Here is a 12,296-nt window from a genome sequence, read left to right as displayed (position 1 = left end):
TCCTCTACGATGTAGGCTGTATATTTATTTGATTATACCGCGATGTGGTCATCTATAGCTCAGATCCACAGGCTGAAACATACGGGATCAAAAAAACTTTTATATTATTTACTCGGATATAATTGGTATTCTCGACAAATCTAAAAAAAATATGCAGAACAGAAAATACCATAGATAGTCTCTGTGGTTGACGGTTGTCAAAATTGCTCATAATTTCACAATGACAATTTGATTCAACCAGCTGTGGGTGAACTAAAACTGCGTCTTATTTTTGTTATTTTTAACAATAAAACGACTCTTTTAGACTATTGTTAATCGTCATTTTCGATAGTTGTTTGGTATAGTTTCAATAAACCGTAGTGAAAATGGCGTACGCCTACTTATTCAAATACATCATCATCGGCGACACAGGTATTGATTTTATTCCATGATATATTATTTAGCATTCTTTTGTGTTTTTTTCCACATCTGCGTTTGCTAATTATGTTTTAATGTTAATATTTGTTATGAAAGTTAAATTATTAATGCATAAAAATGTTTTTTTAATTATTGTTGTGGTTAGGGGTGTGAGTAATTAGTTACATGTCACTTATTTCCGCCTACGCTCTTGTTCAATAGAGAATAAGATGCGCATATCACAAAATATTAGTCTCTATTCTTAGTGCGACCCGTTTATATTTCCTATAAAATTAATATAGTATTCAACACCAAACCTTGTGCAGTCATTGTAGTTTTTTTTTATAGGTTGCAGTTTCAAGGACACTCTTTGTTTGTTTTTTACAATGAAATGTATCACAGGAATTAGATTACATTTACTACCAAAACAAATGATGATGCATCAAAAAAATAATATTATATTCCTGAACTCCAGTCAAATACTAATAAAACATGATATTTGAGAAGGTCTTATTGTATTCAATTTTATATAGTGTTTATGTTTTCTACTGTGCTCTGTGGCCATGTCAGGCTATTTCAATTTTAATATGGACATACTCTAATGGATTTGTCACAAAAGATCCTTCCTTTTTTATTAATCATGTTCATTATTTTAATTTGTTATTGATGCATCAAGTCATTTTTAAAAATATATATGGATGGATTGGTAAAGAAAAAAAAAACATTTTAAGGGAATAAAAAACAACCAAGTTATTTTGCTTTCCATTGTAATTTTTTTTTTCTTCTCATTACAAATAATCTTATAAAATACATTTTAAAGCATAAATAAACAGTATATTGACACTTAAATCAACAACACAATGTAAATGATACATCTATAACCTTCCAACTAGTAAACAACAGGAACTTGTATACTTTATTGATTTTGTGAACAAAGCATTTTTTATCTAATCTGTTTTGATGGTGTAACTAATACTTGCTATATACATATTCTATTACAACACAGTTCAGATAGACAATAGTATTAATATTGAGCAATTAAGATGTTATATATATAAAGCAAAAAGGTACTACATACATAATACTCAACGGGCACTATAGTAAGAATGACCTTCTTTAACAAATTTAACAAAAACTTGAAGAGCTCAATCACAAGTAATAAACAGCATATACCTACTTAGCCAATAATATTATAAATGAGATGGGTTGTAATGAATATAACAAAGCATGGCCACCTGTTAACACAATCTGATTTGTTAAAAATGATAATTCAAATAATACCACCATTGTTATAGGTGTAAAAGTGAATAAACTGTCTATTCTAAATTTTTTTTCTGTAATTGAATAAATAAAAATAAAACATTTTCATGTTAACCATGTTCACATATTTTTGAAAATCACTACAATGTGAGATGGTGTCTCTAGTTTCTTAAACCTTCCATAATTATAATCTTATCTCACTGAATGGTCAGTGACATAGTAGTTTGTGATTGTTGGCTCTTATTTATTATTGTTTAACACTAAAGAGTTGAGTGAGAAGTGACCCAGTTCTTCAATCTAGTTCAAAGTTTTATATAAAATAAACAAATGTTACCTTATAGCTTAGCTGAGATGGCTACTAGGCTCCCTTTTGATGGCTTTAGAATATGGTCGAATAGAATGAATAGGGAATAAGGGGTAATATGAACAAAATTGGTTTTTTATTAATTATGAGGTTTAATATTATGAGGTAATATCTCTCGTCATCCACATTCTATAGTACTCCACTTACTATCATGTGCAGTGGAGTGACTGTGTCAAGTCTGCATAAAAAAAAAACCTCATTTTCCGTATTTATCCCCATTCGCCCCAATTGATAATAATATTCATTGCTATCCTCCACAATTTCAAAATGATCAACCATTCTACAGGTGTGGGCAAGTCATGCCTGCTCCTCCAGTTCACAGACAAGAGGTTCCAGCCTGTTCATGACCTGACCATTGGTGTCGAGTTCGGAGCGCGGATGATCACCATAGATGGCAAGCAAATCAAACTGCAGATTTGGGACACCGCTGGCCAGGAGGCTTTCAGGTCAGTGTACAATTATGTTTGTCATTTGGTGGTAGGATATTTGGCGCCCGCATTGTGGTGACATGGAAGGTGTAAAATCCGCTATAACAGCCCACATACAATATATCCGGTCACAATCAGGTTGGCATAAGTGTATTGACTAGCAAGGAATAATAATTCCGTCAAAAGCTATGGAAATTTGATGGCCGGTGATAGTAAGTGCTGAATTAATGCTACTTGGACTTCGCTTCACTTATCAAGTGCAATCACTAATACAGCTACTGAATATTCAACTGAAGAGACTTTGCCGTTATAAGAGAGATGACTGAGAAATCCAATATTTAAATTTCTTTTTCACCTCGTTTTCAATGATACAGCCGTATCACATAAGATAATAATACCGTCAATAGATTTTATGTTGTTTAAGAATACCTATTTTAGGTGTGGACTGGTAAATGTATCTTCTAAAATTTAGAAAACCAGAATGTTATGGCAATAATCGTGTGACATTCACGAATATTTTGTCCGTGTGTTACTTTATTGTAGTATTTATTTAGCTGTTGTAAATTAAAAAGGACTTGCTATTGTACAGTTCAGTTTGTTGTTTTGCAATATTATATAGTGTTTCTACTGCCCTTTGCCTACAAAACTTCATTCAGCTTATGTCGTCTGTTTACACACACTCACACACACACACACATACTGCTTTTTTTCATTCATACATTAGCGAACTTATGTCGCGTAATTTGTATACTTACCTACTTAGGCCCACATTTTGAAGAATGTGTATAATTGACGGTGACGCTGGTTGCGTTGCCACCTGTCGTAATATTTTGACGAGGTTCACATTTTCACACATGACACAACCTATTGCTTAAACCTCAGGCTTAAACGCTCATTAATGCCTTATAATTTGAATTATAATAATTTACATGTTTAAATTTATTGTTATGTAGAAATTCATTATCAATGTAGATATTTAGTGTTGATAGGCAGCCAACTAACTTTTGTAGTGGGTTTTAGCAAGCCTTGATTTTCTTTTGTTATATCGCGCTATTTAAAGATAAATATTCATAACGCCTGTTACGCATATCGCTTTTAAATATGTTCACTATTACGGGATACCTATTTAGCAAATAATACAATTAAATAAATGAGCATAGAGAAATTGAAAAAAAAAATGATAAATTAATGGTAATATAAAATCTATCATGTAAATACCTAAGAGCAGGTCTAAAGTCCCGAGACGATTTAGTAAAATTATAAAATGTTGATTGTACGTACGTATTTAACATTTTGTATGTAGATACCTTACACTTATTTACATATATGTTTGCACTGAGAGTCAGTTACAAACTTGTATTACGCAGATACGTTCGCGTAATTATATTTGTTTCATAATCTAATACACACGAATATGAACTGATTTTAGGATTTGGTTCTTGTGCCAAATGAACGTTGTTCTTGCCAAATTTCGATATTGTCTTTCGCCGCGATATATTAACATTGATGATCACTCAGTTCAAATGAATTAGAAACTTGTGTTTTATACCTACCTATAGCAACATGTAAGATATATTAATTTAATTAATATTAATAAAATATGTAAATAACAAAAAGTAAAAGGAAAATTAAAGGTATTATTCTATTCCTACTTTAACGTAGGGAATTATTAAACCTATCATGGGATTAAAAAGCAGAAAACTTTAATCTGATTCTATAATATAAATGTAAATATTTAACATTTTGCAATGACCTGACATTGTACCAGACAATTGCGAAAGTTTATTTTTTGTAAGTAACACTATTCAACGTGAACGAAAACAACAAAAGCGGTCGACTTAGATTTCTTTAATTAAATAAAGCGGAGATTTTTTAATGTATCAGTGTCTCAATACAGAGTTTACAGTTTGATTATGGTCAAAACTGCACCGTAAGAAAAAATCATACTATTCTGTATACGATCAAAATAAATAAATGAGTTCAGTGAGCTATCTTCAGATCGATCGCGAAAATGGACCAATCAGATTAAAGTTTCTGAGATTATTTGATCAAGATATCTTAGGTTTAATCCCAATATAGATTTTGTATGTCGTAAACAATAACGTTGAGAATTTTGTAACGCGATATTATTGTGTATTTATAGCTTATTTTTTCCATTGTTTTCGATCTTTTTCCATTTAATTAAAAGAAAAATTGCACAAGTGATTGCCTGAGCTAGAAATTGAAAGCTAAAACTTCACGGTTAATAATAATTGCGGTAGGTACTCTCGTCAGTCGGTCGGTGAGACGATTTTAATAAAGACAGAGAATAAATATTCATGATGAAAGGCTGTTTTCATCACTATTTATTCATTAAGTAATTAATAATCAAGGACACAATAACATTGACTCTTGTAAATTAAAACGTGACATGCGTTTAATGAAACGGTAATAATTTAGTATTAGATTTATTATTTAGACTGTACTACTGTACGACCACCGCTCGAAGGTCCCGGGTTCGAATCTCGGGTCCGGTAGCTATTTATCTGCTCTATCAGCGTGAGGTCCGGAATTTGTGGCCGATATCCTACTAGGCTCGCGGCTGTCACATCATGGGACGGAGTACAATAGGCGAAAAATCGGTGCCTTAGTTTGCGGACGAAGGCGTTATGAGTTTTTATTTATTTTGGATCATTTTCCACTTTTTGAGGTGTCGAGTGCTTAGGATTGTTTTTGAAATTGTGATCTACTCACATTAATAAAGTTCTTGAAAGTTTTAACTTCCCTTTGTTTCCCATCGACTTTCTAACCATATTAAACATTCCCAATTAGGTATATTTTGAATTACATCAAGTCCTGAAGCGTTTCACGATCAGTCATCTATAAATGTTATGTATGTTTGGACTAGGTCAATCACCCGGTCGTACTACAGAGGCGCTGCTGGCGCTCTGCTAGTCTACGACATCACCAGGCGGGACACATTCAATCACCTAACCACCTGGCTCGAGGACGCGCGCCAGCACTCCAACTCTAACATGGTCATCATGTTAATTGGAAACAAAAGGTATGTTTCTAGTTAAGAAACATACCTTCATTATATACTTATCTACTAGTATTTGTTTCCAGGACTCGAGAAGCTACGACCTTTGCTCCAATAACTATCAACAAGTGTCCGCATACTTGAGTACAATGTTATATTGGTGATTCAATTGTATAGAGTATTAAAAATAATTAAACAAGCTTTTGGATCATTTTAAAAGTGACCTGACTTGTGCAAATGGATAATACATTGGTTTTGTTGTAAAATACCCCGCAGCAGCACAAAATGAAGCCAAATCAAGCATTTTATTTTGATCCACTTCAAAACTTGGCTATAAATGAAATTTTATTTTTATTTTGGTAATTATGAATATTAATCAATTAAATTACGTGCATCAGTGATCTGGAATCGCGACGTGAAGTGAAGAAGGAGGAGGGCGAAGCGTTCGCCCGCGAACACGGACTTGTGTTCATGGAGACGTCGGCTAAGACCGCCGCCAACGTCGAGGAGGCCTTCATCAACACTGCCAAGGAGATATACGAGAAGATACAGGAGGGCGTGTTTGACATACACAATGAGGTAAGTTACAGACCGAATGTCAAGATTCCTATGCTAACGTATAATTAAAGCATTATAGACTACCTTCTATAATAATAATATCAGGCCTGTATTATATACTGTCCCACTGTTGGGCACGGGCCGCCTCTACTACTGAGAGGGATTAGGCCTTCGTCCACCACGCTGGCTTAGTGCGGATTGGTAGACTTTACACACTCTCGAAATTCCTATAGAGAACTTCTCAGGTATGCAGTTTTCCTTTACCGTTAAAGCAAGCGATAATTCACAAAGAATGCACACATATCATTTTTAGAAAAATCAGAGGTGTGTGCCTTTTGGGATTTGAACCTGCGGACATTCGTCTCGGCAGAACGTTCCATAACCAACTAGGCTATCGGCGCTTATACCTTATGACTACCTACTAAATATTATTAAATAGTAACTTCTAAGACTCGAAAATAAATGATGTTCCAGGCGAACGGCATCAAGATCGGTCCGCAGCACTACACCAACGCGAACGCGGGGGCCGCGAAGGGCGCAGGCGCGGGCGGCGCGGCGCCCGGCGGCTGCTGTTAGGTGTTGCACACACACTGCACACACTAAGGACAGCATCGGGACAACGGCCGGGAGGTCAGTCACCACTTACTACTAAACTATGTAACCAAGTATAGGCATAGATAAATAGAAGTGGGCCGGGCGAGTTTATCCAAAAATTACGAACGTGTGATCCAATAGACATAAAGACTTGAGGGACCAACCGCGTGAAATGTTAGTGTTAACGACGTCAAACCGGCCAATCTAGAGTGTGCTCACGACTATGTAGATTATTATACCTGGTACCAGAAATGGGAATAAGTTACTACCCATTCATCTCATTAGTTTTTAAGGTCTTACATATCTGCCTTTCCAAATTAGACCAGAAATTGTATGGTAGGTGCAGTATAATACTAAAATCTTGTCTGCATAATATTCCTTCCACAATTTATAAGGCAGTTGTAATGTAAGTTACGTGTTTACAAAACGTCGTGATGTAACAGTTGTGTTAAAATTTTCCAGGCGGGGTGCAGCTGTGTGCAACAAACATTGGTACGAAACTTACTGCATGCCGGATTATTAGAGTTAAAGCTGCAGAATAGCTTGCGTCAGAACTCATTATAATACATAATCTTACATAGTACGCCTTTGAGGCGGTATACTAAAAGTTAGTAATATACCACAAATAACAATTCAATTTCAATAGTTGTATTAGCTACATTTTACAAATAGTTCACGTCTGTGATTGAACGTTTGCTTCCTTAGGATCCAAAGTTTATTATTTATTATACAAGTTGTTTTGTTTTATCTGTCTATTCATATATTCCGAACATTTAATGTCTCAAAGTAGTGTTTTGACTGCGACTAAGCTTATATTGTAAAATAGACATAAGTTTCTCAGTGTTTCAATGTATGCAGGATGAATCTTCAAACATCGGACCAGATACAAACGTCTTTCAGCCTCATTTCAACATGCCTATTTACTATGTAATATTTTTGTGTATGTATGTTTATACATGATATATACGGTCATTCTTCACGATATCATTAACGAAGCATTTATTTGTAAATCATACAAGTTATATAATCATAAATTGATATGTATTGGATAGTGGACAAATATGGCGGGCCGGGTATGCCCTTAGATACGATTCCGATTGTACTAAAAGCGGAATCATATTATGTATAACTATGTGGCGAAACTAAACAGCCGGCATAAAATAGCACTTTAGGAGATCTCTGGAGAAACTATTTCGTACATATAGAGATCATTTCGTACGAAACGCAGTGTTTTGTTCTGAAATTCTCCGTAAGTGGCCTATTTTGTAGCGCAAGTTCACAGATTTTTATTTACATATTTAAAATGTTAGTCAAATAAATATTTATTTTAACGATTTGCTTGTAGAGATCTCTGTATAAAGCGAAATTCTGTGTTATGGAGTTAAAATGTGTATTTTATTTTATTGTGATTTATTTGAACTTTTTGTACCTTGCAGTGTATATAATTTGTTTATGTAATACAGTAACCTAGTTCTCGCTTTTAATGTATGCGTATTATAATATTAGACTTGTTTATCGTGACAAGAAGAGAAACTTTGCAACTGACACCATTTCGAAAGGCGAGGCTCGGATGCATCTTGCAAATCCTGTATTTGAACAATTGGTGTAATTTTACGAAAACATTTTGCTTATAGGTGGTGGCCTAGTATATATTGCACAAGTTACAATTTCGTAAAATATGTAAAACCGTTGAAATATCGTGTAGGGAGACGAAATTCTAACGTAAAGGACTGCTTGCAAGGTAATGAAAGAAATGATTACAAAATAGGTTACTTTTAAGTTTAGCACATTGTAATAATGATACGATAAAATATTTTGTAAGGTTACAATATGCAGACACATTTGTAAGGTGTATTTCATGAGAGTAAATGTTAAAAACTTTATAGTTTTTTTTTTGTACACGTTACAACCGGAACTATGTTTTCATAGAAGCAGGCACTTTCAGGGGTCAATTACACTCATGAGACGAAGTTATATTACCATCGAAAACGAAGTAGCGAAAGCAGACGATCCAATGTCGGCTTTAGGACAATTGGTGCCAATACCAAGACTACACAGGCCTTTTTTTACAACCGAGTAACTAGCTAAGGCCGGCAGGGATGAACCATGATCATACCACCTGCCTTCATCTTATTTTATGGACACAACATGCAGGAAATAAATCGATATAAACTCGTTTAAAAAAGTGCTCATATTTTTTCCACTATGCCAATGGCGTAATTGTTCTACGAGGTATGATTGCCGTACTGATATTCGGCCTTCAGCAAGATAAAGGGGTAAGTATTGAATTTATTGCTCTGTAACAGCTGGTCTCGCCGAGTGCGCCACCTACCACAATATCATGGGACGGAATTCACAAATTTTTAGTGCCTAGTTGTGTGTACCCTTTTCATGACCTACCGCCATACTTCTAGGTGATTTAATCTCTGTGTTATCTGTACTGTTCAGGAAATGCAGGTATTAAGTGCAGTATTGCTTGCATTTATTTTTATTTCAAAACTGATCGGTCGGGTTGTTGGGTAAAGAGAACTTAGTTTAGTATGATAAGACAACGCTGTGTGAACGGTCAACTCCGTATAAAGATAGCAACATAGAGATATCGTATCATTTGGTGTTTGTACAATTCGTTATTTTACGAGCGATCCTTGAAAATGCGGAAGCAAATAACAGTTAGACTTATGCTGCATAGCCATTACAAAAAAAAAGACTAGCATATTCATTCAGTAACATGACTTTCAAAATCAATTAAGTGTTCTTCAACTTATTTAAATAAATAAAACACTAACAATAAATTATAATAATTTATTACTATTCTGAACTATTTAAGTCTTTCCAAATATTACCATAGCTTATCGTATTCAACGTAGTGAAAAAGCAATTGACGATTTCAGGCGTCTTCATTTTCACTGCACCCGAACTTTTGATTTCACCTTTCGGCAAATTCAAGTCGCATAACTCAAACACCGTAACATCTAAAAATGTCATCTCAAATATTTGGTTCTGTAGTACTTGATAAGCTAGAATCACAGGCTCAGAAGTGTCGGATTTTTCATCTTTTACCCTGCAATAAAAGGTAATGATTTGTTATATAACTTATGTAGTTCCACTGGTATTTGAGAGTCCACCTGGGTAGGTGACACTGCAATGTCTATTTTTGCTGACAAGCATCATTGTGTAGTCACTGTTGTGTTCCGCTTTGAAGGACATTGTAGCCAGTGTAAGTACTAGACATAATAAGACTTAACATCTCATGCCTCAGGAAGTGCAGTGGAATACCAAACAATACTTTGTAATTCAAGGTGATGGGTGGTGTTTCTACTCTATATGGGCGGTCGTATCGCTTACCATCAAGAGATAGGCAAGCTTGTCTCATCATTCAAAGCAATAAGAAGAAAAAAGTTTCCAGTGTGAAATGTATACTAACCTGTTCCAAATGAGCCGTACATCACCTATTTCAAAAGACATGCTCAATCTGTCTTTTACATCAGATTGTGGTGTCCTGTAGACCAGTGTGAATGGGTCATTAGAACGGGATGTGTCATTCTCAAGAAACATATACCCAAATTGTAAAAGTTGGTGCTGAAAATATATCAATATGATAAATTAAAGTATAAAATCGACATCTGCAATTAACACTATGCTAAATCGATTTATGGCTAATTTCCATTTGATGGCAAAATTGTTATTTCTTTATCTTTTGTAAGTTTACAAAATCACTTTTTTTTTGTATAAAATGAAGAATTCTTGAATTACACATAATGCTCACTAAGAAAGCTCTACTATTATAAAATTTATCTTATTTATCACTTTAAATGTTGCTTCTGTAAAGTTCACATTTTTAAGTTAGCGTAGTGTTAATTGCAGTTGTCAAAATGTTCAAATATTAGATGTCACTCTAAATATTTTATTACAATAAACTTAAAATTCTGTAAATTCTTCTGTAGTCTGTAAATTCTTAACAAATTAATACCTGGGTAAAGGTAAACTGCTTAATATTACAATCAAATGCACTCTTCAGCGTGGCTTGCACTGCATGCCCTATTTTTTGTTCTCCTCTCTCTAACATGTATGGCAAGTGTGTAGTATTCTCCAAATTAATGCTCATGCCCCAGGACAATAGAATGGCAGTGTATACAACTTTTTTGTTACTATTGTTTTCCTGACTGGATGATACTGTTATCTGAAATAAAATATAGATTAACTTAATTTAGATAGAAAGTTTCTTGTAGAAGTTATTGTTACAACAATAATTAATAAACTTCAATTATCAAAAGTGAGATTTATCAAATTTGCCTAAACAATCACAGAAAAGGAAATCAAATATAATATTCCGTATAGTACCTACTATATTAAAGACCACTCGGATACTCTCGATTCTTCAAACATCATTATAAAAATTAAACCTTAACTAATGATAGAAATACAGTCAAACTTTTATCTTTTTGTACTACTTGTATGAAAATTAATTATACCAAATTGCATCCATGCATGCAATTTTCTTAAAACAGAGTATAACATTAATCTAAAATTTTGGTTAAAAACATTACTGTACCATTAAACCATTGGCGTCATCCTCTGAATATCTCAATGGCTGCTCTTCAAACTGCACTGTATATTTCAGATTGCTATTCATTTGTGTAGAACTCACTAACGATTGTCGCACTTTCGATGCATATTGTTTTAACTTTACAGCTGTACACTGTATGTTGTGTAATGGAGACAACTTGTATATTCTCCAAAGACCTTCATTGTATATCACTGTAAACATACAAAACAATATAACTAACATTGATATGTAACTAGATGAATTCTTTTAAAACGACAATATAGACCATCGAAGAAAATTAAGAAATTGTGTCTGGAAAAACTATTTTGGGTTGTTCTTTATATAAATAAACACAATAGGGGTTAGGACTGGTTGGATAGAGACTCACAAGCCAATGGATCTCCTGTAGCTTGGTAATTTATATTTGCTTCATCTTCTTGGTCACATGAGGAGTCTTGTCGGTAAGCAGGCATTCTTGAGTTGTAATCTAGCGGCACAAGCGTTTAATATAAAAACTAGAATGCCTTTCAAACTGCCATAATAATTGTTTGAAATAAACGTATACCTTTTGTTTTGAAATTTGAAGTTTACTTGACAAAACTAGACAAGTTACAAGGCTACCAACTCATAAAAAAATATAAAGGGTTGAGATTGTACATCTGTAATGTAACGAATTCAGAAACGGAATTCAGATGAGTAAAACCGAAGCTACGTCACAAATATGTTTTTTCTCAATTCAGACTTGGTCAGTGCTACCTATTATCAATTCGAGATTAACTTACATCCATGAGTTACAACCATTTTCAATAAACGATCCCTATTTCATCCTGAGGGCGACAGGGCGATTTAAGATAAAAAATAATATATACATGACAATTGACACTTCTGAATTTTGATGATGTTACCAAAAAGGAAAAATAAACCAATGATAAAAGAAGTATAGAGGATGGGTAATATGGTCACGTGACATGCGGCACATTTCATGAACAAAATGGTGCCGACTCCGCCCCTTACAATAGTGATATGCTAGTACCGAAAATTTTGTATCGACATCGAAGAATTAAGAGAGACAAACAAGCCCCAAAAAGATCAAATACGAAAGGGGTTAGGAACTACCATAATATAAATATA

At 34.0% G+C, this 12,296-nt stretch overlaps 2 protein-coding genes across 2 annotated transcripts; one reads left to right on the top strand and one right to left on the bottom strand.

Moving 5' to 3' along the window:
• The first annotated feature begins 155 nt into the window (after positions 1-155).
• On the top strand, positions 156-8,502 carry LOC115443239 (ras-related protein Rab-2A). The gene is made up of 6 exons (XM_030168566.2): positions 156-411; positions 2,307-2,466; positions 5,336-5,491; positions 5,866-6,046; positions 6,500-6,655; positions 7,082-8,502. Exons 1-5 carry the CDS (start codon positions 366-368, stop codon positions 6,599-6,601), a joined length of 645 nt encoding a protein of 214 aa, XP_030024426.1. The 5' UTR covers positions 156-365; the 3' UTR covers positions 6,602-6,655; positions 7,082-8,502.
• A 905-nt stretch (positions 8,503-9,407) lies between these two features.
• On the bottom strand, positions 9,408-11,798 carry LOC115443230. The gene is made up of 5 exons (XM_030168550.2): positions 11,554-11,798; positions 11,172-11,377; positions 10,590-10,799; positions 10,044-10,198; positions 9,408-9,680 (listed from the first exon to the last, which is right to left on the bottom strand). The coding sequence occupies exons 1-5, from the start codon at positions 11,636-11,638 to the stop codon at positions 9,428-9,430; spliced, it is 909 nt and encodes a 302-aa protein (XP_030024410.2). The 5' UTR covers positions 11,639-11,798; the 3' UTR covers positions 9,408-9,427.
• Positions 11,799-12,296: the final 498 nt, after the last annotated feature.

Source organism: Manduca sexta, chromosome 16 (assembly GCF_014839805.1).
Source record: "Manduca sexta isolate Smith_Timp_Sample1 chromosome 16, JHU_Msex_v1.0, whole genome shotgun sequence".
In the NCBI taxonomy this organism is placed as follows: domain Eukaryota; kingdom Metazoa; phylum Arthropoda; class Insecta; order Lepidoptera; family Sphingidae; genus Manduca; species Manduca sexta.
Note: the sequence above shows the minus strand (reverse complement) of the source record. Positions and strands in the feature narration are given on the sequence as shown.